The 24,549-nt window shown below is 42.2% G+C and overlaps 1 protein-coding gene across 1 annotated transcript in view; it reads right to left on the bottom strand.

Annotated features, from left to right (window-relative positions):
- ZER1 (zyg-11 related cell cycle regulator) overlaps positions 1-24,549 on the bottom strand; it is an 83,324-nt gene that overhangs the window by 13,033 nt on the left and 45,742 nt on the right. Inside the window, exons 8-14 of the mRNA XM_077478679.1 lie at positions 22,131-22,304; positions 18,758-18,973; positions 11,774-11,815; positions 7,667-7,786; positions 7,465-7,580; positions 3,587-3,775; positions 1,386-1,483 (exon numbers count right to left, since the gene is read on the bottom strand). Coding sequence (XP_077334805.1) covers positions 1,386-1,483; positions 3,587-3,775; positions 7,465-7,580; positions 7,667-7,786; positions 11,774-11,815; positions 18,758-18,973; positions 22,131-22,304 — 955 coding nt within the window. The remainder of the gene's footprint in view (positions 1-1,385; positions 1,484-3,586; positions 3,776-7,464; positions 7,581-7,666; positions 7,787-11,773; positions 11,816-18,757; positions 18,974-22,130; positions 22,305-24,549) is intronic.

Here is a 24,549-nt window from a genome sequence, read left to right as displayed (position 1 = left end):
TAGGAAAATATATCATATTTACTTCATATACTTGTTTTAATTTATTTTTTATTTTTTCTTCAGTTACTTTCTGGTCTCCAGTCCTAGGCAAATTATGTCATACATCCCAGGAGTCACCAGGAATGGAGGAGAGGAGGAGGGGTTTTCTCAGCTAAGCACATTCGCCTGCATGCATGCTTGAGCTAAAGGCAGATGGAATCCAGGAAGTAAATGCTATATGAATCATTTGCCCTTGCACAAGATGGCCATGGGTAGAAATGCTAGGGGGATGTTTTTCAAACTGATTTCTCAACAAAATAAAGCATGGATGGATGGCGGAGTTTGGTTTTGGTTTGTGGAGCTCGGATGTAGTGAAGATCCACCTTAAATGTTTAATACTTGAAATGAAAATCGACTAACCCCCCTTCTATCCAGCAATGGAAAGCTCTGGTTAATTCAGTGCTTCCCCTGTATAAGGCTTCCTGCAATAGTAGACCCACTAAGTTTGACAATATTTGGAACCTGTGGTTAGACCACTTGGACACTATTATGGACCCATGCGTGTGCCTATTTTCCCTGAGCTCTTTTCCCATTGTGTTTTGAGACGTTGGAGGTGATACTCCAAACCCTGACAGTGTACCACTGCTCATTTTACAGCCTGTTACCCTCTTTTGTGGAAGCTTTGAGTTCTGTTATCTCTCATCCAGTCACTTGTGTTTATTGTATGGTTGTTTTTCTGATTATATTCTCCTACAAGGCCTCTTGGCACCCCATAGCTGGTAGTTGAAGCACCAATATAAGACTGTATTACAGAGCAATAATTTGAGATTTTTTTTTCCGGAAATTCCACCGTTGGAATTTTGAAATTTCCATAAAAACTGAATTTGATACTTCTATTTTCTACTGTGAATAAAATATGGGTAGATAAGAATTACAAAGCATTGTATTCTGTTTTTATGCAGATTTTACGAAGTGTCCTGACTTTTTTGGAATTATTTACCTAGATAATTATGTAATAGTCAGCACCATGTGCAAAAAACATTGCTTTGGTTTTGGTAGATGAAGCTCCCGTATGCCCTTACAGCCATGGAACCCTTGGGAATGCTGCACACTTCGAGGCCCACATTGCAATATGGGAATCAATACCAAGACTCGAGACTGTCTGCAGGTAGCACCTAGAAGTCCCTGCACATATCTACAGCAGCCTCCCAAACTGGTCATGGCCAAATATTGGACCGTTCCTATAGGAAGGGCTCCACCACTTCTTAACACTGTTGCAGCTTGTCGCTAAATCCAACCCCACACATTTCCCCCACTGTATTCCATGCTGGTACACATCCCCATGAAGAATGCTCTTCATTTCCAGTCTCTGAGCCCTGAGAGAAAAAGGGAGCAGTTATACTTACGATATACAGATACAAGGTTGTACAAAGCCCACGTTGCCCAGTGTTGGCTGATGGGGGAAACGCTCTGGGGCAGAAGACGAAGAATTGGCTCAAATGACCTGTAAAGAATACAGAGAGCACAGATTTTATTTACGCATTTTTTTTATTTTTGTCCCATATGCATTATCAACATGGTTTAAAAACAATTGAGTCCTGTCCATGATCCTTTTTTTCAAATTTTCAAGACAAGCTCTCAGGGTGTATCAGCTTCTTTTAGGGTCCAAGCAGCATGGATACACAAAGTTTTAGCAAAATGTTAAACATGAATTCCAAGTATAGACATTTTATGCATGGTTGCTTTGGTCCATCTTGGACTACGTAACTGTATATACCAGGGATATGCAATTAGCGGGCCTCCACCTGTTGCAGAACTACAAGTCCCATGAGGCATAGCAAGACTCTGACAGCCACAAGCATGACATTCAGAGGCAGAGGCATGATGGGACTTGTAGTTCTGATAGTTCTGCAACAGCTGGAGGTCCGCTAATTGCATATCCCTGGTATATACTATAACTGGACAATCCCCCTGGAAGCTGGAAACCACTGAAGGAAACACCACTGAACTCCCCTTGCTTCAGGGTCCCTGCTGCTTGTGAACACAGGAGGTTGGCTAATGGGCAAGGCTGCAATTCAGAGAATGCTTTATATTTTCTAAATGAATGCAAAATGTCCTCTGACTGGACAAGGTGAACAGCATGATATCACTGTTCCCAGTTCTCCACCTCATCCAATCACAGAACACTTTCCATTCATTAAAAGCATTATTTGAATAAAGCCTGTGCCGAGGGGCCAACCTCCTGTTTTCAGCAAGCAGAAGAGCAGCTGCTTGGCAAAAAGGACCTGGAAGCAAATGGGGATCAATGGAGTAGTGGTGTCGTCTACTTCAGTGATCTCCAGCTTCCAGGGGCATCAGCCAGGTATGATAGATTTTATATATATATATATATATATATATATATATATATATATATATACACATACATACATACACACACACACACACACAGTATATAGTTAAATTGATTCAACTATGTATGTAACTATGTATAAAATATCCATACCTAGAAGTAGGAGAAAAAGAATACAACACCACAACCACACAGCAAAGGTAATTAATTAATGATAAGTAAAGGCTTGGGCTATGGAATGGGGTGGATTCAGCATTAGAATGATAGTGCAAATAAATATATATATATATATATATATATATATATATACACATATACATATACACACACACACACACACACATACATACATACATACACATATATATGTTATACAGTGCTTGTGCTGTGTAATTTGGCCCCCTGTATCACCTAAAAAAACCTGCCTGATCCTGCCAGTTTCTACCCTCCCTATGGAGCCCTGACACTGGTCAGTTTAAGCGCCTCCCTCATCCGCAGCCCTTCTATCTTGTCTCCGTTCTGCTCCTGTGTCTTCCTCCCCCCTCCCTGCCTGTCTGCTCATGACAGTGCCCACCCCCCTCCTGCTGCTTGCATAACTCTAACATGTATGCACCATCAGTGCTGTTTTCTATTATAGTGTCCCCCTCTGTGTGTGATTTATAAAAAAATAAAAAATAAATGCTGTAAATACCTCATTTAAGAGCGGCAATCCATGATCACATGACCGGCCGACTCCTCCTCCCCTCCCAACTGACGTCAGCAGGGGGAACTCTGCCCCTTCCGCTGCATTTGTCAGAGGAGGAAAGGAGAGGGCTGGCTGGTTATGTGATCGCGGAACTCTGCTATGAAATTAGGTATTTAAAGCATTTTTTTAAAAATAAATAACAGAGGGGGATACTACAATAGGAGACAGTGCTGATGGTGCATACATGTTAGAGTGGCTTAAAAAACACAAAGTATTACGTGCTATATTGTGCTATGTTTTGGATTTCTGTTTTATCTTTTTGTAAGAATTGCAAAACTTTGAATAATGCTTTTTTTTTTTTTTTCAAATAAAGGAGGGAACAGAATAGCATTCCAAACCTCCTGAATTATTTTGTTTATGCCCAGTCTCTGCCATAATATAACTTATTATTAAACACTTTGTTTCATACTTTGACTAGTCCATTATCTAGCAGTAAAATTAATCAAACACTGACAACAAGTTCATGAAGAGGAAAAGTCATAGAAGGGAGTATGTGTGTATCCTCTGACCGGTAATTAATGTTTCTTCTGGAGCTTATATCCCAGCTCTGGATGGCTCTCCACATGCGTTCCTCAACCTCCTGTCGTGATGGCTCCAAAATAAACCAAACTTCTGGGCCGTCAAACATGATGTGTGAAAGCACCCCGCAGGCATTATACGACACTTCAATCCCATCTGCTTTGCTGTCCAGGAGGTTGCTGTTAAGTACAAGGGAACAAGCAAGTTGAAAAATGCTATAACAATTAACCAACAAAGGCAGTTTTAGATGAATTTGGAACAAATTTAGAGGAACTATAGTGTGGGCGTTGCCCACAGTAACCAGTTTCTAGCTTTTCTTTTTGGCTTAAAACTGTATTAAAACCAAAAGCAATCATTACATTGCAGCTTACCAATTTTTAGATGTGATGTCTGCATTTGTTTCCTTTATTTCTTCTATTTTCATCTGTGTATCTGGCCAGCAAGTCTGTTCAAGCTCTCCAGCAGAATGTATCAGTTAACATGGCTGAGACAAACCACTTTAAAAGAGAAGTACGGGTTTTCTTGTTTTGGGATATTTATACTTATCCTAGGTGGATGCAGCACCAGACCGATGCTGCAGCTGTCCCCTGGCGTCTCTGCACTAAGAACTGAGCCATCGAACACTGCTGATGGCTCGGTTCTCACAGATCCCCTAGAGGAGAGAGGCTGACTGTCAGCTCTGTGCTCCTCCTCGCTCATTGGAGCGCTGAGCTGTGGAGGGGTGGGTAGCGGCCATCTCAGCGGCTTGCTGAGACTGCTATTAGTCAAGGCAGCTGGTGGATCCAGACTTCGGAAGTCGTGTTGACGCGCTGCCTCGACTGTTGCAGTGACGTCAGCGGATAGCAAACTTCAGACCACTCTCCGCTGAAAACAGGTCACAGGAGTGCAAAATGAATTGCACTCCTGTGACCCATAGGAGAAGCCCAGCCTAAAAAGCTCAGGCTGGACTGCTTCTTTAATACTGTCAGGGGCGATTAAAATGACCACCGTTTAATTATGTAAAATATTTATCCCAAAAGGTTTGCTGTAACTGAATATAAACTATGTTGGTGTAGCTAAAACTGCTACTACATTTAACACCACTCCCCCCCCCCCCCCCCTAGACTGACAATACTGCTGTCTGCTGCATTCATCCAGAGTTGTGCCTCACCAATATACAGGGGGTGTGTTATTGGCTGGTAAAAACAGAGGGGAAAAAGCCAAAAGAAAAGAGAACTGATGCAGCCACCACATCTAATGAATAGTAAGCTGCATTAGATTACATTTTTGGTTTATACCATTTTAGGGAATGAAAGATATAACACAACGTCTCATAATGAGGCAGGGTAGCTTTGCAGGCCCAAAAACTCAGCATAGAGATTTCATTAATACAGTCATCATGATATATAAGAAAGGCTATGCAAATCTGAACAATGAACCTCTCTGATGTCCCTTTTGGTCTGTATACACACCAGATGTTGTTGTATTTTTTAAACAAATTCCTTTTGATCTTGTCAAAAACCTTAAGTACTGATAATTTCCTAGGCTCTTTGACAGTGCTGTTGTCAATTACATTGTTCTCAGGCATCTCTCAGTACTACTGAAACCCCACCCTCTATTTTAAGGAGAAGAGGAAAGGGGCTTTTTCCTGTAGTTTTTTTCTGGTTTATATTGTTCTGATACTGCAGAGTGAGTGAGGACTGTCATCCCAGGATTGGAAATTTGTCACTAGCAGAATCACAGGTGAAAAAAAAGGAAACAAATCCTGAAAAAAAAGAGAAATCAATGCAGCCACTGCACCTAAGGTATGGTAAACTGCAATAGATTTGATTTTTTGTTTTTGGGATTTAAGTCAAACAAAAACTAACACATATATATATTTTAATAGACTAGCCGTTTAACAGAAAAGGTTCTACCTGTTCATTATTAATCTGTATATGGTCATTTTAGAATACACAAGTTCAGTCTACATGCAAATATATTAAGAATCATTGGTTACACATTGTAAAATACAACCTAAGCAGGTCAGCTGCATCAAAGGCATTCCACCTGCACATTACAACCAGGAACCCCATACAAAACTTTAAGCTTGGAATAGAGGGACACCCAAATGCAATAGTTGACCCAGCTTCGCTGTGACTCTGGTCCACATTACAACCACACCAGAAGAGCACCCAAGGAGAAACGTGTGCAAATGGGCATGCAATTTTACTTGCTGCAAAGGGAACACAACACTTGTGTGTACAGAGCCAGCATTTAAGAGTTGCTAAGTGAGATTTTTTTAAATGCATGAATGCACTTCCTTTATAAGCATGTGTAAGGAATGCTTAGGTGTACAAAATGGTTACAGATAATGTGTTCTACATATTTTCATACCGCTTTAGCACCTCTGCCTTACCTACAGTATATTTGGAAGATCTATGAAATAGTATGACCTTCTTGCTATCTAATCTAACAGTACCGATACACAGAGACTGTTGTGAGCTCTTAATTGCTCTGTCTCTCAAGTTACAGCTCTCTAAGAGTCCTTTCACACAAAGCCACCCCAGGAGTCAGTGGTAAAGGGGCGCTATTTTTAGCGACGCTATTCGGCTGCTAGTGGGGCGGTTTTAACCCCCTGCTAGAGGACGAAAAGGGGTTAAATCTGTCCGCAAAACGCTACCGGAGAGGCAATGGGGAGTAGCGGTGGAGGAGCGGTGAGTTCACTGCTCCTTCATCGCTCCAAAGAAGCTGCTGGCAGGACTTTTTGTGATGCCCTGCCAGCACACCGCTCGAGGGCTTTCACACTGGAATGAATGGAGACGCTTTTTTCAGGCGTTATGCAGGCACTATTTTTAGTGCTGTAGCGCCAGAAAAACACAGGCAGTGTGAAAGGGGTCTAACAATGCTTATATAGCAGCTGTGAAAAATGGAGATCAGGCTTTGGAATGAGATATTGATTTTTACACAGTCTGTCCAGATTCAATTACGTCATCCCTCCTTTTCAAAATTGACTGAAACTATTATTTTTTGTCTACTGGCTGAGGTCAGCTAAACAAAAAAATATTTCAAGACAATGGGAAAAGGGGGGATGAATGGAACTAGTTGCCTTTTACAGTGTTTTTACAGCTGCTATCCAGAGATTGTGACATGAGAGGCAACATGAAAAGTTTACCACAGCTTCTATGCACAGGTACTTTTATCAAAATACAAAGGCTCAGCGGGAGGATTCCCCCATCCACCTTGAATGATTGGATGAGGGAATTTAGCAATTTTTTTTTTTCTTTCCAGCTGCTGGTTGAAAAAAAAAAAAAAAAAGACTCAATTTCCCCATCCACACATTCAAGATGAGGGAATCCTCCAGCTGAGCCTTTGTATTTTGAAAGCGAGGAGACTTACCTGCCATCAGAATACACTGATCAGGAGTGACAGCTATGGCCAGTGGTGCTGTTCAATAAGGATGAGCTCAGGTGTGTTCGTACAGCCCACGTGCAGAGCCCGCCAGGAAGTCGGCACTGCGCTGTGCTAATTACAGGAAGTGAGACATTTCCCGATCTCTGCAGCCGCGCATCAGGGCAATGTCTCACTGCCTGTGATTAGCTCAGCGCAGTGCCCACTTCCTGGCGGGCTCTGCACATGGGCTGTGCGAACACACCAGAGCTCATTCTCACTGAACAAGTGGCAACAATTTGACCGGGCGGTTGTACAGAAGTCAATCTATAAACTGATACAACCACCCTGCCCATACAGGGATAGAATTTCAACTGGTCCCTGTAGCTTTAGATGAAATAGCAAAAAAAAAAAAAAAATGGTTTGAGTCACCCATTTTGCTTGAGGCTACATGGACACTTCTTTTTCAAACATTTTTTTAAAAGATTTGCACCCAAATTATTTAAGGCCTTACAATCACCTGAAAACGGTAATAAACTGTGAGGTCATCAGTTGTGGCCGCAGTTCGCGTACCTCTGCCACATTACCCAGAAGCCCCAGCATGTTGCGATGAAGTTCCTGCTTCTCTGGAAATTCCTGCAGATGAAAGAAGGTTATTTATACATTTCAAAGCTTGCCTAAAAATGCACAATGTAGGTAAGAATAATCCAATAGGCAGTTACCCTCAGACAGTCTAGGAACAGCTTCATGCCACTGTAGTTGAGGAACATCTCGCAGTTATCTGGAGTCTCATCTGTAATGTTCCACAGCGCACTCCAGGAAAATTCCATGACTTGGTCACACTGTTGGGCAAGGCAAAAGAAGACGATGTATAAATGTGAGCCTTACTTTATATGTTCACCAGCTGTAAAAGAGGTGCATTTGCACATCACATTTGCGGTTATAAAATTATAGAAAAAAAAGGGAGCCAGCCAATAGGAACCCTGTCTCTATTCCGCTAATGCTATCCCAAAACCACTGAGGCTGTACTACAATCAAAGAGAAAAAGACTCCCTAGGCAATAGGAACTCTGCCCCCATTCTGCTAATTTTACCCCAGGAACCACTAAGGCTGTACAAAATCAAAGGGAAAAGGTTCCCTCAACTAATAGCAACCATAGGCAATAACTGAACAAGATAAGCCGTGAAAATGTACAGCCGTGGCCAAAAGTTTTGAGACTGACAACAATATTAATTCTCATAAACTCTGCTACCTCAGTTTTTATGAGGGCAATTTTAATATACTCCACATTGTTATGAAGAGTGATCAGATGAATTGTAAGTAATAATTGCAAAGTCCCTCTTTGCCATGTAAATTAACTTTCAAAAAACATTTCAACTGCATTTTTGCCCTAGCACAAAAGGACCAGCTGACATCATATCAGTGATTCTCTTGTTAACACAGGTGTCAGTGTTGATGAGGACAAGGCTGAAAATCGCTGACTGAGTAAGGCTGCTTTCACACTGAGGCGCTTTACAGGCGCTATAGCGATAAAAATAGCGCCTGCAAAGCGCCTCTCCTCTCGTTCCAGTGTGAAAGCTTGAGTGCTTTCATACAGAAGCGGTGCGCTGGCAGGACGCCAAGGTTGCTTTCACACTGGAGATTTTTAGTGGCGCTTTACGGAGGTTTTCGGGCCAATAGCTGGGCGTTTTTAACCTCCGATAGTGGCCGAAAAAGGGTTAAAACGACCCGCAAAGTGCCGCTGCAGCAGTGCTTTTCCGGCAGTGCGGCGGCGCTGCCTATTCATTTCAATGGGCAGGAGTGGTGTATACAGTGTTCCTTCACCGCTCCAAAGATGCTGCTTGCAGGAGTTTTTTTTAATGTCCTGCCATTTTTCAGGTGCTTTACAGGCGTTATTTTGAGCCCAAAAGCGCGTGAAAAATGCCTCAGTGTTAAAGGGGTCTGTCTATAAAAAAGTCCTGCAAGCAGCATCTTTGAGGCGCTGTAGGAGCGGTGTATACTCCCCTCTTACAGCGCTCCTGTCCATTGAAATCAATGGGCAGTGGTGCTTTTAACCCCTTTTCGGTCGTCAGTGGAGGTTAAAAGCGCCAAGCTAGCAGCTGAAAAGCAACACAAAAACTTTGGTAGAGCGACGCTAAAAATAGCGGCGCTTTACCACCGACTCCCGGGCACTGCCATTGTGAAAGTGCCCTTAGAATAACAGACTGGAAGTTTAAAAAGAGGGCGGTGTTTTAAGCCATTGTTCTTCCTCTGTTAACCATGGTTACCTGCAAGGAAACACGTGCAGTCATCATTGATTTACACAAAAAGGGATTTACAGGCAAGGATATTGCTGCTACTGAGATTGCACCTAAAGCAACCATTTATCGGATCATCAAGAACTTCAAGGAGAGAGGTTCAATTGTGGTGAAGAAGGCTTTAGAGCGCCCAAGAAAGTCCAGCAAGTGCCAGAACCAGCTCATACATTTGAATTAGCTGTGGAATCCAGGCACCAAAAGTGTATAGCTTACGTAAGAATGGCAGCAGGCAGGTGTAAGTGATCTGCACGTACAGGGAGACAGAGACTTTTGGAGGATGGCCTGGTGTGAAGAAGGACAGCAAAGGAGCCACTTCTCTCCAGGAAAAAAATCAGGAACAGACTAATATTGTGCAAAAGTTACAGGATTTGGACTACCAAGGACTGGGGTAAAGTTATTTTCTCTGATAAACGCCCTTTCCGATTGTTTGGGGCATCCAGAAAAAAACCTTGTCTGGAGAAGAAAAGGTGAGCGCTTCCATCAGTCCTGTGTCATGTCAACAGTAAAGCATCCTGAGACCATTCATATTTGTAATGTTGCTTCTCAGCCAAGGGAGTGGGCTCATTCACAATTTTGTCTAAGAACACAGCCATGAATACAGAATGGGACAAAAACATCCTCTGAGAGCAACTTCTCTCAACCATCCAAGAACAGTTTGGTGAGGAACAATGTCTTTTTCAGCATGATGGAGTACCTTGCCATAAAGTAAAAAAGTGATCACTAGGGGAACAAAACATTTAAATTTTGGGTCCATGGCCAGGAAACTCCCCAGACTTTAATCCCATTGAGAACTTTTTTGTAGACTATGATTTATGTAGGATAATATATGTGTGTGTATGTCTCATACATTCTTTTCTTTGTGTCAAGACATGCAGGTCATGTTATGATACAAGTCAACTATATTTTACATAACAAAAGGAGGACTAATAACTCTTTGCTATGTTAATTTTATGCAAGGTCACCTCATAGCCTGTTTATCTAATTAGGTATTTTAAAGGGTACATTGTTTACATACTTAAAGTGGTTGTAAACCCTTACAACACACTTTGACCTACAGGTAAGCCTAGATTAAGGCTTACCTGTAGGTCCAAGTAATATCTCCTAAACCTACACTGTTTAGGAGATATTTGTCGAAAGACAGGCACCGCTGTCTACGGTGCATGTGGTTTAGACAGCGGCGCGCAGGCGCACTGAGCGCGGCACCGTCAACGGCGAACATGCCGCGTGTGGCGGCTCCCGTGCGCATGCGCGGGAGTGACGTCATCGCGGCTTCGCCGAATGACAGCGGCGGAGCAGCGAGACCCACCGAGAAGATGGAGGCACCGGACTACAGGGGACAGCGGTGACATCACTGGCTCCTGTGTCAGGTAAGTGACACATAATGGACTACTATGTGATGCATAGTAGCCCATTATGCTTTACCTTTGCTGGGAATGAAAGAGGAAGTAAACACATCAGGGTTTACTTCCTCTTTAAGGATGATAAAGAGCCATAGACAAAATATTTATTGATAGTAATTAAACTTGAGGGGGTATTCATGGGAAATGGTGATATATTGGCCTAGTAAACATTTTAGAGACCTTAAATGCTATTGTTCATAATTACAGGTAGGGTCTTTTCATGTTAAGATCAATGTGTCAGGCTAGTATTTCAGGTGAAGTTTTGAGCTGTTAGGAGGTATTTATTCTTTTACACACATTTTGTCTTCATCGTGATAGAGGTACAGGTCTAGACTAACACGCATTATTGCTTGCATGGAAGCTATATAGGTGCATATTATACATTGGACATATGCTGGATTGTAGCGTCTCTATGCTTGCTAGTATATGAATGACAAATCGGACTCTGAAGGCTGATGTTCATTGTAATATTTACAATACAAAATGTTGGATTTGGTCATCTGTTGCAAGTATCTTGTGGGCTTTATTCTGTGCTGGGACTCAATAAATGCATCTCTCTGGGTGAACCTAGTTGCTGAGTAAATAACTCAAATTATTACAATAGTTATCTTTCCACTACATTGTGGTCAATCCTCAAGGTAGATGAAAAAAACAAAAAACAAAAACCCCACAACTTATAACAAGCTCCAAACATTGATTATGTAAGAATGGGCTGCTATCAGTCAGGATGTGACCCAGAAGTTAATTGACAGCATGCTAGGAGGAATTGCAGAGGTCTCGAAAAAGAAGAGTCAACACTGCAAATATTTATGCAACACTTTGCATAAACCTAATGTAATTGTCAATAAAAGCCTTTGACATTTATGAAATGCTTGTAATTATACTTTACTATACCATAGTAACATCTGACAAAAAGATCTAAAAACACTGAAGCAGCAGGCTTTGTGAAAATGATTGTGTCATTCTCAAAATGTTTGGCCAGGGCTGTACTGACTTTACCACTCTGCTCTCTAACACAACGCTGAATAGGGTACAAAGATTATGACCATCACCAACATTATGTTTGTTTTTAATTTCTGTATCAAAGTGGGGGAAAAAAAACAATAATTTAATGCACAAAATGGGTACTCACAGTTTTGTCTTGCAGCTTCTTCTGGATCAACTTAAGCATAGTCTGTAGAGAAACATGAATATGCACTTGTCAAACATAGGAAATAAAGTACTCCGCTACTGTGAATTAAAGTGGATTTTAGTCAGAAAATTAGGTCCTGCTAGATAAATTCACGCTGGTCCATTTTGTAGGTATAGCTTAGAGCTGCACAATTAATCGTCAAGAATCGTTATCGCGATCTTGACTAAAGTGTTTCACAATTCTTTCTATGCAAAGAATTCTCTCTGCTTTTCTGAAGCCAGGGCCTTCAAAAGAAAGGAAGAGAAAAACTGGACAGTCTGCCAAGAATCAAAACATTCTTTATAAGTTGAACTTAAAGCGGGAGTCCACCGGGACTCCGCGTTTATTTTATTTATTTTTTTAAAAGCCAGCAGCTACAAATACTGCAGCTGCTGACTTTTAAAATAGTGACACTTACCTGTCCAGCGCGCCCACGATGTCGGCACCCGAAGCCGATCTCTAGATCGTCTCTCGAGTGCTGCCGCCGCCATCTTGGGTATGGGAATCAGGAAATGGAGCCTTTCGGCTTCATTTCCCGGTTCCCTACTGCGCATGCGCGAGTCGCGCTGTGCAATAAGGACGGTCCCCGCTGCCTCTGGGATCTGTGTGTTTCCCAGCAGGCAGCGGGGCACTTGCGGAAAGGGGCGGGCACTTGCAGAAAGGGGGGTAATCTACGCCCCTTTCCGCAGAGAGCTATCCCGGAAGTGGGTGCAGATACCTGTACTGTACAGGTATCTGCACCCCCCTCCCCCCTGAAAGGTTCCCGGAGGGGGGGAGGGTTCCGATGAGCGGAAGGTCCACTTTAGGGTGGACCTCCGCTTTAAGTATAAACATTGTAACAAATTTGTCAATGCAATAGACTGTGTGTAAGTGAAAAAAGTTTAACCACTTAAACACTAAACCTTTCTCTGCCATTTGTTGGTTTCAAGTTAAAATCTTTTATTTTTTGCTAGAAAATTAATTAGAACCCCCAAACTATATATATATATATATATATATATATATATATATATATATATATATATATATATATATATATATTTTTTAGTAGACACCCTTTTTTGGGGGGGAAAAAATTACTAACCAGTTAACCCATTTTTTTTTGTATAATGTGAAAGATTTTACATCACCAGAATCATGAGAGAATCATGATCTTTTTATTCTAAGCAAAATTGTGATTCTCATTTTGGCCAGAATCGTGCAGCTCTAGTATAGCTATGTACAAAATTACAAATAAGTGCCTATACTGTTTATAACCAAGTAATACACTGCCTCACCCTGCTCTGCACATGCTCATTTGCTCTCCATTTTATAGGCATTTTTTAGGCACTGACAAATTTATAGAGGCTGATCTGCTGACAGCCTTAACGTAGAATTAAACCCTCTATCCTTTACAGGTAAGGAAGCTGCTTCTTAGTGATCTGCAACTGCCATGGTGCTACACATGTAATCAGTTAAGACACCAGGCATTTGATAGTTTGACACTTCAATTGAGAACACAAACAAATGTGACAGTCAACAATCCCAGGAATGTAAAGCCCCATACACACTATCAGATTTTCTGCAGATTTTTTCTTTCAGATTTACCAAAACCATATAATATGAGGTCAATCCTTAGGCATTTCAATTTGTATGCAATCAGGCAGGCCCTTGCACTACATGGTTTTGGCAAATCTGAAGACAAAAATCTGCAGAAAATCTGATAGTGTGTATGGGGCTTAACTGTTTTTTGAAACTATTAAATTGATGCGCTTAGTTACACTTTATGATTTACTGCTGTTCAGGGGCTCTGGCTTCAGCAAAATGGCAGCCTCCAGAAAGAAGATACAGGAGCAATGCTGGAGGGAATAAAGCACACACTAATTTTGGTAGCATAATTATTATGTGGAATGTATGTTCCTTTCTAAAGAATATTATTTTTTATCAAGTTGGTTTGGGTAAAGTTATGCTTTAACTAAAAAAAGTACCTTCTATTGACTAAGCCCCCTCCTTTTCTTTTCTTGTTAGAGAGCTTCCCCATGGTTCCACCTATGTTGCTTGCTCTTGAAATTAACTAAAACAGTTGTGTCATTGATTCACAGAGTTCTGTGAATGAATGAACAACAACTACCGTTGTAGTTCATTGTAGCAGACTGCTTGCAGTTCTCAATGAATTGTGAGGGCACTGGTGAGCGCTCTTGTAGTTCATTGATCTTCCTGCTCTTTAGGCTCCAGTCACACAATGACTTGTTCTTGTACTTTTTAGGCGTCAGGTGTTCCGCGATTCTGTTTGCGTGATTTTACCATGATTTGTCGGCGTCAATTGCAGCAAAATCGCACAGCGACTTGGGTGCCATCAAAAGCAACAGGGATCGCAAGGGCGTTCCGCGATTTGCGGCGTTTCCAAATTGTGTGCAGAATTGCTTCGATTCCACCCGCAAAATGGAACGCCATGGTGTGAATGGAGCCTTGGTAACTGTTAAATCTCCCGTACGGGCAGAGTCTGCAGGAGCTTGGCATTGGACCCATGATCTACTGATTATGGGTGCAATGCTTTCAAGGCTCCTGTGGGAAAAAAATAATAAATGCACATTTTTGTTCTCCAGAAAACATGCATTTAGGTGTGAACTTGGCCTTTAACCACTTCCGGACCGCCCACTGTATATATACGTTGGTACTTTAAAGATGGATATCTCGGTAACGGTAGCAGCTGCTGCCATAACCGAGATATCCTTCTCTTAGGTGGGCGGTCTGGTCTACGATAATGGTGGTCTCTGCAGAAGATTCGCTGCGAGATCACAATTTACAGCGGCAGGAGAGGGCCCCCCTCCCACCGCTCTCCCGTGCCCTCCGATGCTTACCGAAGCCGCCGGTAGCAGCGGAGGCAATCGGGTCCTCTTCCTAGCTGGGTATGGATCCGAGTGAGGGCAAGATGGCCCCCACCCGTCTCCATACCATAGCAGGGCGGAAGCAATGTCAAAACGTCACTTCCACCCATACATCTTAAAAAAGGGAAAACATTTTTGTCGTCATTTTTTTCAAATGACAATTTTTTTTTTTTTATTGCATTTAAGTCCAAATATGAGATCTGAGGTATTTTTGACCCCAGATCTCATATTTAAGAGGACCTGTCATGCTTTTTTTCTTTTACAAGGGATATTTACATTCCTTGTAATAAGACTAAAAGTGACCCATTTTTTATTTTATTTTTTAAAACAGTTTTAAAATCAATACCCCGTCCCGACGAGCTCACGTGCGGAAGCGCACGCATACATGAGCAGCGCCAGCATATGAAAACAGTGTTCAAACCACACGTGAGGTATCGCTGCAATCGTTAGCGTGAGAGCAATAATTCTAGACCTCTTCTGTAACTCAAAACATGCAACCTTTTTTTGCAAGGATTTTTTAAACGTCGCCTATGGAGATTTTTAAGGGTAAAAGTTGAACGCCATTCCAAAAGCGGGCGCAATTTTGAAGCATGACATGTTGGGTATCAATTTACTCAGCGTAACATTATCTTTCACAATATAAAAAAAGAAAATTGTTCTAACTCTACTGTTGTCTTATTTTTTAATAAAAAAAAGTGAATTTTTCCCAAAAAAGTGCGCTTGTAAGACCGCTGCGCAAATACGGTGTGATAAAACATATTGCAATGACCGCCATTTTATTCTCTAGGATGTATAAAAATGTCTAATGTTTGGGGGGTTCTAAGTAATTTTCAAGCAAAAAAAATAAAAAATGTTTTTAACTTGTAAACACAGTCTGAAAAACAGGCTTGGTTAAGCGGTTAATCAGTAATATTTAAATATTTTTTCATTATCACTCACCACTTTCTTGTGTTGTTCCCATTCCACTAACTTGTGCAATGTCCCTATGTATGCAGAACAAAAGGCTGCCTCAGTCCTCCTAATTTGATTTGTGATTGGCAGTCTTAAACCTGCTACAAACTTTATTTTTTGTTGTCATTGTACTAACTGTGCAATATCAGTACAGCAATCTTCCCGCTGTGCTATTGTGTTCTGACAGGGGGTCCGCCCACCAGAACACACCGGTCAGCGTTCAGAGCCATTGACTGCAAATGCTGATCAGATGCAGTTGGGTTGCTGGTTTTTCAGCATGCTCTTTTGACAGATGCTAGATCGGCAAAGTGTATACACAGGCCGAATGTTGGCCGGTTTTTATTGTTCCTCCAATCATGACTTCTCTCTGCTACAATGCATAGACAGGACTTTGTGTGCATCATTGGCTACATGCCTTGAACGTTTGTTTAAAAATGTAATAAGCCACAGTGTGCATAGTGCACATAGTGCAGTGGTTAATAACAACCAAATAGCAATATCTGCTCTCTGATCAAGAAGTCCCTTTAATTCTAGCAGCCATAAAGGAGACTCCTGTAAGTTTGTAGTGCCTGTTGGCATTTGCACTGTATATATCCTCTTTATAAGCTGCCCAACTCAGACTTTCATATGGAGGAGAAGCATTAAAGCACAACCATTGTGTAGCAAAGCATGACTCTGCGTAATCAAGTCCAACCTACGTGTGTGATTATATGTCAGTATTACATTGTATATCCCTGTATGTTGTGGTCGTTTAGGTGCTTATCCAATTCGTTTCTTGAAACTATCGATGCTCCCCGCTGAGACCACCGCCTGTGGAAGGGAATTCCACATCCTTGCCGCTCTTACAGTAAAGAACCCTCTAGGTAGTTGAAGGTTTTCTTCTAATTTTAATGAGTGGCCACGAGTCTTGTTAAACTCCCTTCTGCAAAAAAAGTTTTATCGCTATTGTGGAGTCACCAGTACGGCATTTGTAAATTGAAATCATGTCTCCTCTCAAGTGTCTCTTCTCCAGAGAGAATAAGTTCAGTGCTCGCAACCTTTCCTCATAACGAATATCCTCCAGACCCTTTATTAGCTTTGTTGCCCTTCTTTGTACTCGCTCTATTTCCAACACTCGCTCCATTTCCTTCCTGAGGACTGGTGCCCCGAACTGGTAAACATACCCTAGGTGCGGCCGGACCAGAGTCTTGTAGAGCGGGAGAATTATTGTTTTATCTCTGGAATTAATCCCCTTTTTAACGCATGCCGATATTCTGTTTGCTTTGTTAGCAGCAGCTTGGCATTGCATGCCATTGCTGAGCCTATCATCTACTAGGGCCCCCAGGTCCTTTACCATCCTAGATTATACAACAAATATATACAGCTATAATTAAAACAATACACATAAACTAGGTTTTAAAGAAAAAGGGTTATTTAACCACTTGCCGACCAGCGCACGACGATGTACGTCGACAGAATGGCACGGGCAGGCAAATGGGCGTACATGTACGTCCCTTTAAATTTGCCGCCCTTCCATCGGGAGCGCGCCGGCGGCGGCGTGCTCCCGCGCTGGTCGGGACCCCCGTGAGTCCGGTCGTGGGACCCGCGGACTTGATCGCCGCGGGCATCCCCGTGATCGTCTCACGGAGCTGCCGAATGGAGAAGTGCCGTTGTAAACAACATTTCTCCATTCTGCCTAGCAACTAGTGACGCTGATCTCTGCTCCATGTGATTGGAGCAGAGATCAGTGTTCACTAAATGAAAGCCCAACCCCCCCCACAGTTAGTAACACATCCCTAGGAACACTTAACCCCTACACTGCCACCCACTGGTTAACCCCTTCACTGCCAGTGTCATTTACACAGGAATCACTGCATTTATATAGCAGTGATTACTGTATAAATGACAATGGCCCCAAAAATGTGTCAAAAATGTCCGATGGGTCCCCCACAATGTCGCAGTCACAATAAAAATCGCTGATCGCCGCCATTACTAGTAAAAAAAAATAATAATAAAAAATTATTAATAAAAATGCTATAAAACTATCCCTATTTTGTAAACGCTATAACTTTTGCGCAAACCAATCAATAATCGCTTATTGTGATTTTTTTTTACCAAAAATATGTAGAAGAATACGTATCGGCCTAAACTGAGGGAAAAAAATGTTTTTTTTATATATTTCTGGGGGATATTTATTATAACAAAAAGTAAAAAATAATGCGTTTTTTTCAAAATTGTCGCTCTATTTTTGTTTATAGCGCAAAAAATAAAAACCGCAGGGGTGATCAAATACCACCAAAAGAAAGCTCTATTTGTGGGAAAAAAAAGGACGTAAATTTTGTTTGGGAGCCACGTCGCACGGCCGCGCAATTGTCAGTTAAAGCGACGCAGTGCCGAATCGCAAAAAGTGGTCTGGTCTTTGACCAGCAAAATGGTCCGGTCTGAAAGTGGTTAAAGTGGATGTAAACCCTCACATATACCCAGTGAAGTTAAGAGCCTCAGATGATACACAGGGATGAAAAATGCTCCTACATAAGTTTTACATGTATATCTGCTGCCTTCATCTTTATATACTGTTTAGAAAGTGCACATCCTGTTAGAATGTTCTCTTCCTGATTTACCTGTGGGTGTGGGTTCTTGCCATACACTGTGAGACAGCTGATTGGAGGAAAAGCACACACCCACCTTCGTGTAGGCAGAGACTTGCAGAGCTGTACAGTGAATAGACCAGCTTTCTGCTAATCTATTTATAGCACCCACCCTGACACAAATTTCAGGCTGATTTTATCACAGTTGACAGAGAACTTGACAGACCTTATCATGCTGATAACAGAAGAATGGAGCCAGGAGAATGCCACTAGGGCTTTGAAGAGAGATAAACACTGCAGATATATGTGCCCAGCTCAAATTTCATGAATCGAGTTTACATTCATATTAAACCAAGCGTATCTCTTTAAAATCAAATAAATAAAATGTATTAAAATCATATCAGCTAAATAGATATAAATGCCCTCTGCAGCATCCCTATACATCAGTCCAGCATTTAGTCATGTATGACTCTTTCCCACTCCTGGAGAGCAAGGTATTGATGATCACTAAAAGAGCTACAAAAAAAAAAAAAAAAAAAAGGACGGTATTTAACTCTTACCATGACAAAGCCCATCTTCCCCACTGCCTCCTTGTGGTCATTATCCACCTGACAGACTAGAGCGTTACACAAATGCACAGCAATGCGTTGGATGGACTCATCCTGACGGGTTGGGATCAGAATGTTCAGAAGCAGTTCATTCACCCGATGATATTGGAATTCTAGCTCTTCTGGGATGCCAAAGTTACATAGCGTGAGACAGCAGTTTCTCTGCACCTGAGGAAACACGCATACAGACTTTTCATTATCTGGTGAGGTTCAGGGAATGCTGAGTGTAACAACACAGCTATACAAAGCATTATATACACAACTGTTTACATGGGGAATGATGCACCGTATCAATGCTAAATCTCAAAATTTAATAAAGAACATGTGTCTACCAGAAAAGAAGATGCTATTTTAATGAGCACCTAATTAGCCTTTCATGGAACCTTGAGGCTCCTCCAGATGTTGCCAAGGGTTGCTTAAAGTGACACTAAAGGTTTTTATTGATTTATTTTAAATAACAAACATATCATACTTGCCTCCACTGTGCAGCTCGTTTTGCACAGGGTGGCCCCGAACCTGCTCTTCTGAGGTCCCTGTGTGGCTCTCCCGGCACCTCAGATAACCCCCTAGGAGAAGCGCTCCGGGGGGGGGGGTTACCTTGTGGGCGCACACCCGTGTCCAGCATTCGGCGTCCATAGAGGCCCATCCCCCAGCGTGCGCATCATTGTATTTGATTGACAGCAGCAGGAGCCAAAGGCTGCACTGCTATCAATCTATCCAATCAACAGCTGAGAACCCCAGCAGAGAGAGGGCGCGTCCTAGTGGGTCAAGTTGGAGGGGTCAGGTAAGTAAAACTGGGGGGCTGGTCACTGACAGGTGTTTTTTCACCTTAATGCATAGGATGCATTAAGTTGAAAAAAAACACAAATCTTTACAACCCCTTTAAGCAGAGGCAGGCTGAACATGGTCGCAGCACTAATATGTTATAAATAATACCGAGGACCAGGGTGGATAAAAATCAATGATTTTTTTAAAAAGAATTTAAATAAATAAATAAATAAAAAATCTGATTTTTTTTTATTTTTATCAAATTTATTTTAATAAAATGCTTTTGGAGTAAAAATCTAAAAATAGTTTTCTATTTAGGATACATTAATAATTTAGTTTATTCAGCATGAAATGGAGCTTAGTTATGTAGCACGAGTTATGTAGCATTGATGCATTAACACAATTTCACAGTAACAATGAGATAAAACAAAGTTCACAAATATTCCTTTATCCCATTATTTTTCAAATCTATGTACACTGCAAACTGTATGATTGAATCGGTTCTGCTATCGCTGTTTTACTAAACTGACAGCTTATTATTCTAAATAGGAAACCTTTATTTTGTTTGCAAATATTAAAGATTCTAACTACCAGCAAGAATGAGTCCTTACATTTAAAAAGCACCTGTCATTTATGATCCATCATGGCAGTGCCTGTTATCGGGCATCCACTCACCTGCTGCCGCCATGTCCCTCACCTTGTTGTGTCACTGCTGCATAACCAGACATCCCATTAAAGTGAATGGGACTGTCGGTGAGTCAACAGCGGGTCGGAGGAGGAGCCGCTGCAGGACAGAGATGACAGTTGCTCTTTAAAAATTACGATTTAAATCTAGTTGATTTAAATCAAGCCTTTTTACTAGTGTTTTAAATCGTGATTTAAATCAAATCCACTCTGCTACTGGGGTATCCAAACTGTTGGAGAGTTCAGACTGGCCGGTACCTCAGACCGGTATCATGAGTTCCCCATAATACTTTCCTTTCTACATGCTATCCCAAGCATACTGACTTCTGATTAAGAGGCGAGCCTCTAAAATCTAACAAGGCATTTTTAGATGTTCTACTCCCATGCCCCGTTTCCTTCAGAAGGATGGAAGGCGACAGGAGTCATGATGTATACCTATCGTTTATTGCAGATTTTCCTTTACTCTGTATGGACATTCCCATCAATTCCAATTGATTTTCTTGAAAAAAGTGGAGTTGCAACCAAAAAAAAAAAAAAAAAAAAAGGATTTGGGAAAACAATATATATTTTTTTTACTCACCTCTAAATGGCTGTTGCTGGGGGGTCCCTTGTAGTCTGCCTCCTTCAGTGCCTGGGCTTGGGACATCACTTCCCAGTGCAAGAAGGGCTCATCTCTGCCCCCTCCCTCTTGTCAATCTGGGATATGTGACAGGTCTCAAGAGGATTGTGCAGCCAATCATGGTGCACGGCGACGCTCGTGCATGCACAGTGGGTGCCTGGCTGTGAGGCCACAACTGGATGCCCACAGTTACAATGCTGGCGCCGCTGAATGGTGGGGGAGATGAGTGCGGCTTCGATACCCCGCATCGCTGGACCCGGGGACAGGTAAGTAAGTGTCCAATTATTAAACGGCAGCATCTGCAGTATTTGTAGCTGCTGACTTTTATTTTTATTTTTTTTAAATGGCAACACCACTTTAAAAAGGAAGTGACTGGACAGGACAGACAACTGTTTCAGATATATATATATATATTTTTTTTGGGATTAAATTCTTTTTTAATTAATTTAATCATTTCATTAATTTTAATCATTGCAAGTTAAATAAAATAAAAAAATTCAAATAAAAATAAAATCATCATTTAACTGTATTTTGGACTGAATTGAGATTGGTGCTGCTGTCTCTGCTAGCAATCCACTGGCTCAGGCATGCATCCTCTTGCGAAGATACTGGTCTCCTAATAAACAAGTGCGAGAAACATAGGCTTGCACAAAATCCTTCTCTCACATTCACCTTTATTAAGAAGGTTGTGGCAATGGTGGCACAGGCTTTTTTTAGGGCACTTGGGAACAGCCTTCACAATCAAGTGATTAGGCTTCCAGGAAGACTCAGCCAGGGTTGTGGGGAAACAGAGAAATCAATGGACTGGGTTCTCTATTATCTGTCGTTATCTCAAGGCAAAGGTGAATGCACCTTGTATACATTTCAAGCTCTATATTTTATTCATAGCTTTAAGGAAAGATCAGCTACTGTGTTAAAAGTTAATGTTAACGCTAATGTTACAGCTGAGGTCTTCCAGGAATTTCCTAGTCACCAATGTGTCTGATAGAGGGGTGCAAAAATGAAACAATGTTCCTGTAACATCCCCACATGATCTAGTTCCAATGAAAGGATTTTCAGAAGTTCTAGTGCCTTAGCCTGTTTAGGGGGAACATTCTACCAATGCATCATGCATGATGCTGCTTTGAAAATACAGCAGCTGAAATCTAAATCTCACTAGTCACTGGTCCACATCTCAATCTCAGGTATAAAACAGTTCTAGTGTCAGACTGATCAAGTAAAAAACAAAACAAAAAAACGATAGCAGTGCCTCACCGTCACTTCCTGATAGGATTCCATGCCGTTTAGCACCACTTGGATGACCTGCCGCCGGAGCCGGACACTCTGTTCACTACGGTAGTCAGAGTTCGTAAGGTAGAATAAGGCGGCGCTTCCTGTCACCTGAATTGTTTTATCATACTTGTGACATTTGAGGGCAGCAATTACCAGCTGTGAAAAGAGAGCAAGAGAGAATGTAGATTTTATACAGTTGGAAAATTGTACTCATGATAGCACATTTAATCATACTCAGGGACACAGCTTCGTGAATACAACCTATTACCTATGCCTTTTGATTCACTGTGGTTTGAGAGCTGTGTTTATCACAGGCCCAGGTAAGTGTAAGCATTGCTATGTATAGATTCTGCCAGCATCTGCACTGAAATATAGTGTGTAGAGCAGCATGTTTCAGATCAAGACTGAAAGGAAGAAAAGCATTAGCGATCACTCTAGATCACGTATTTCAAAAACAAGACCTATGGGCTGAATCTAGCCCACCAGCCTTCTGTGTTTACAAGGGACAGCTTTGCTTTCAGCAGCTTCCAGATGTAACAGATTCCTCATGGCGGGGTATGGCAGGGATAGCATTCCAGAGTGTGACAGTCAGACTGATCTCCTTGCAAGGTGAGGTAGAACTGCTTACACAAGGAGGGATAAGAGAACCAAATACACAGGTAGTAGAGAGCCACCTACACAAGGAGTTACTAGATCGTAGGGGGGGGTTGGTGTTGCACACTGTGCATAGCGCAACCCTAAACCCTGCACTCTGTACACAGCATACCCTTGAACTCTGCACTCAGTACATACTACCCCCCCAAAACCCTGCACTCTGTACGTAGCGGACCCCTAAACCCTGCACTTTGTATGTTGCACTCGTGCATAGAGAACCCCTGCACCCTGTACATAATGTTCTCCTGAACGCTGCCCTCTGTACGTAGTGCACCCCAGATACAACTGGCCCTTGGAGGGCAACCATACCACTGATGCAGCCCGTGATGAAATGGAGTTCGACACCCCTGCTCTACACACAGGGGTTGATTTACTAAGGCCGCGTACACACGCGGGGACTGTTCGCCCAACTTTGTCCGCCAAACAGTTTCAGCGGACAGTCCGCTCAAAATTAGCATGGACGGACTTGCCCACACACGACGAACGAACAGTCCGCTGAAACCGTGCGCGATGACGTGAACGGCACGTACGACGGGACGAAAAATACGACGTCCTATACACTGCAATGCAAACTTCGGCGTGTAAATCCTTTCTGAGCATGCGCGGAACTTAGTTTGACGAACAAGCCTACACAGGGGACTGTTCGCTGAAACAGAGTTTCAGCGGACAGTTTTTCGGAATTTCCGAAAAACTTTGTTCAGCAGACTGTCCGCTGAAACTGTCCGCTGAAAGCCCACACACGAGCGGACTGTCCGCCGAAACAGTGTTCAGCGGACAAAGTTGAGCGAACAGTCCCCGCGTGTGTACGCGGCCTAAAACTCAAAAGCATAAAATCTGGTGCAGCTGTGCATAGAAACCAATCAGTTTCCATTTTTTTTTGTCAAAGCCTAATTGAAAAAGCTGAAATTAGAAGCCGATTGGCTACTATGCATAGCTGCCGCAGATTTTGCACTAACCAGTTTTAGTAGGTCAACCTCAATGACTGCTTCTGAGTCAGGTGTTGCATGGGAAAGGTAGATTGAAAGGACTTTGCTAAGGCTACTTTCAGACTGGGGCAGGCAGGCGTCAGCGGGAAAAGCAAAGCTATTTTTAGCGCTGCATTACCAGCGCTATTCAGCCGCTAGTGGGGTTAACACCACCGTTCATTTCAATGGGCAGGGGTGCTTTAGGAGCAGTGTATACAACGCTTCTACAGCGCTGCAAAGATGCGGCTTGCAGGACTTTGACCATCCTGCAAGCAGACCGCTCCAGTGTGAAAGCCCGAGGGCTTTCACATTGTAGTGACAGGAGAGGCTCTTTACAGGCACTATGCATGTGCTATTTTTAGTGCTGTAGGGCCTGTAAATCGCCTCAATGTGAAAGTAGCCTAAATGTATGCAGCAATTGCCTTCTTCTTGAAGTTTGTAATCTGTTTCTTCAGAGAGCACACACATGCGATGCAGTGCACAAATCAACATTTAGGACTAAATAAATTAAAGTGCCAGCTGTACAAAGGGGAAGTGTACACTTACTTCTTGTGACCAATATCACTAAAGAGGGTTGTGAGAGGATGTCTTTGCAACAGGGATACAGAGAGCAATGGAAACCTTTTTCAACAACAAGGGCTATAACCTCAGGATTTCACAGCTATCTGTGTGCACATTTCAGAGATTGTTCCCCACCTTTTGTCCCACAATCATATCTCGTCTGAACGGGGAGTAAGGGAAGATCTCCCCAAAAGAGACACAAACAACAATTTTCAGTAATA

Source organism: Lithobates pipiens, unplaced genomic scaffold (genome assembly GCF_037356315.1).
Source record: "Lithobates pipiens isolate NorthernLeopardFrog02 unplaced genomic scaffold, aLitPip1_a1.2 Scaffold_1, whole genome shotgun sequence".
Taxonomy (NCBI): domain Eukaryota; kingdom Metazoa; phylum Chordata; class Amphibia; order Anura; family Ranidae; genus Lithobates; species Lithobates pipiens.
The sequence above is the reverse complement of the archived record's forward strand: the minus strand, read 5'-3'. Positions and strand labels throughout refer to the sequence as shown.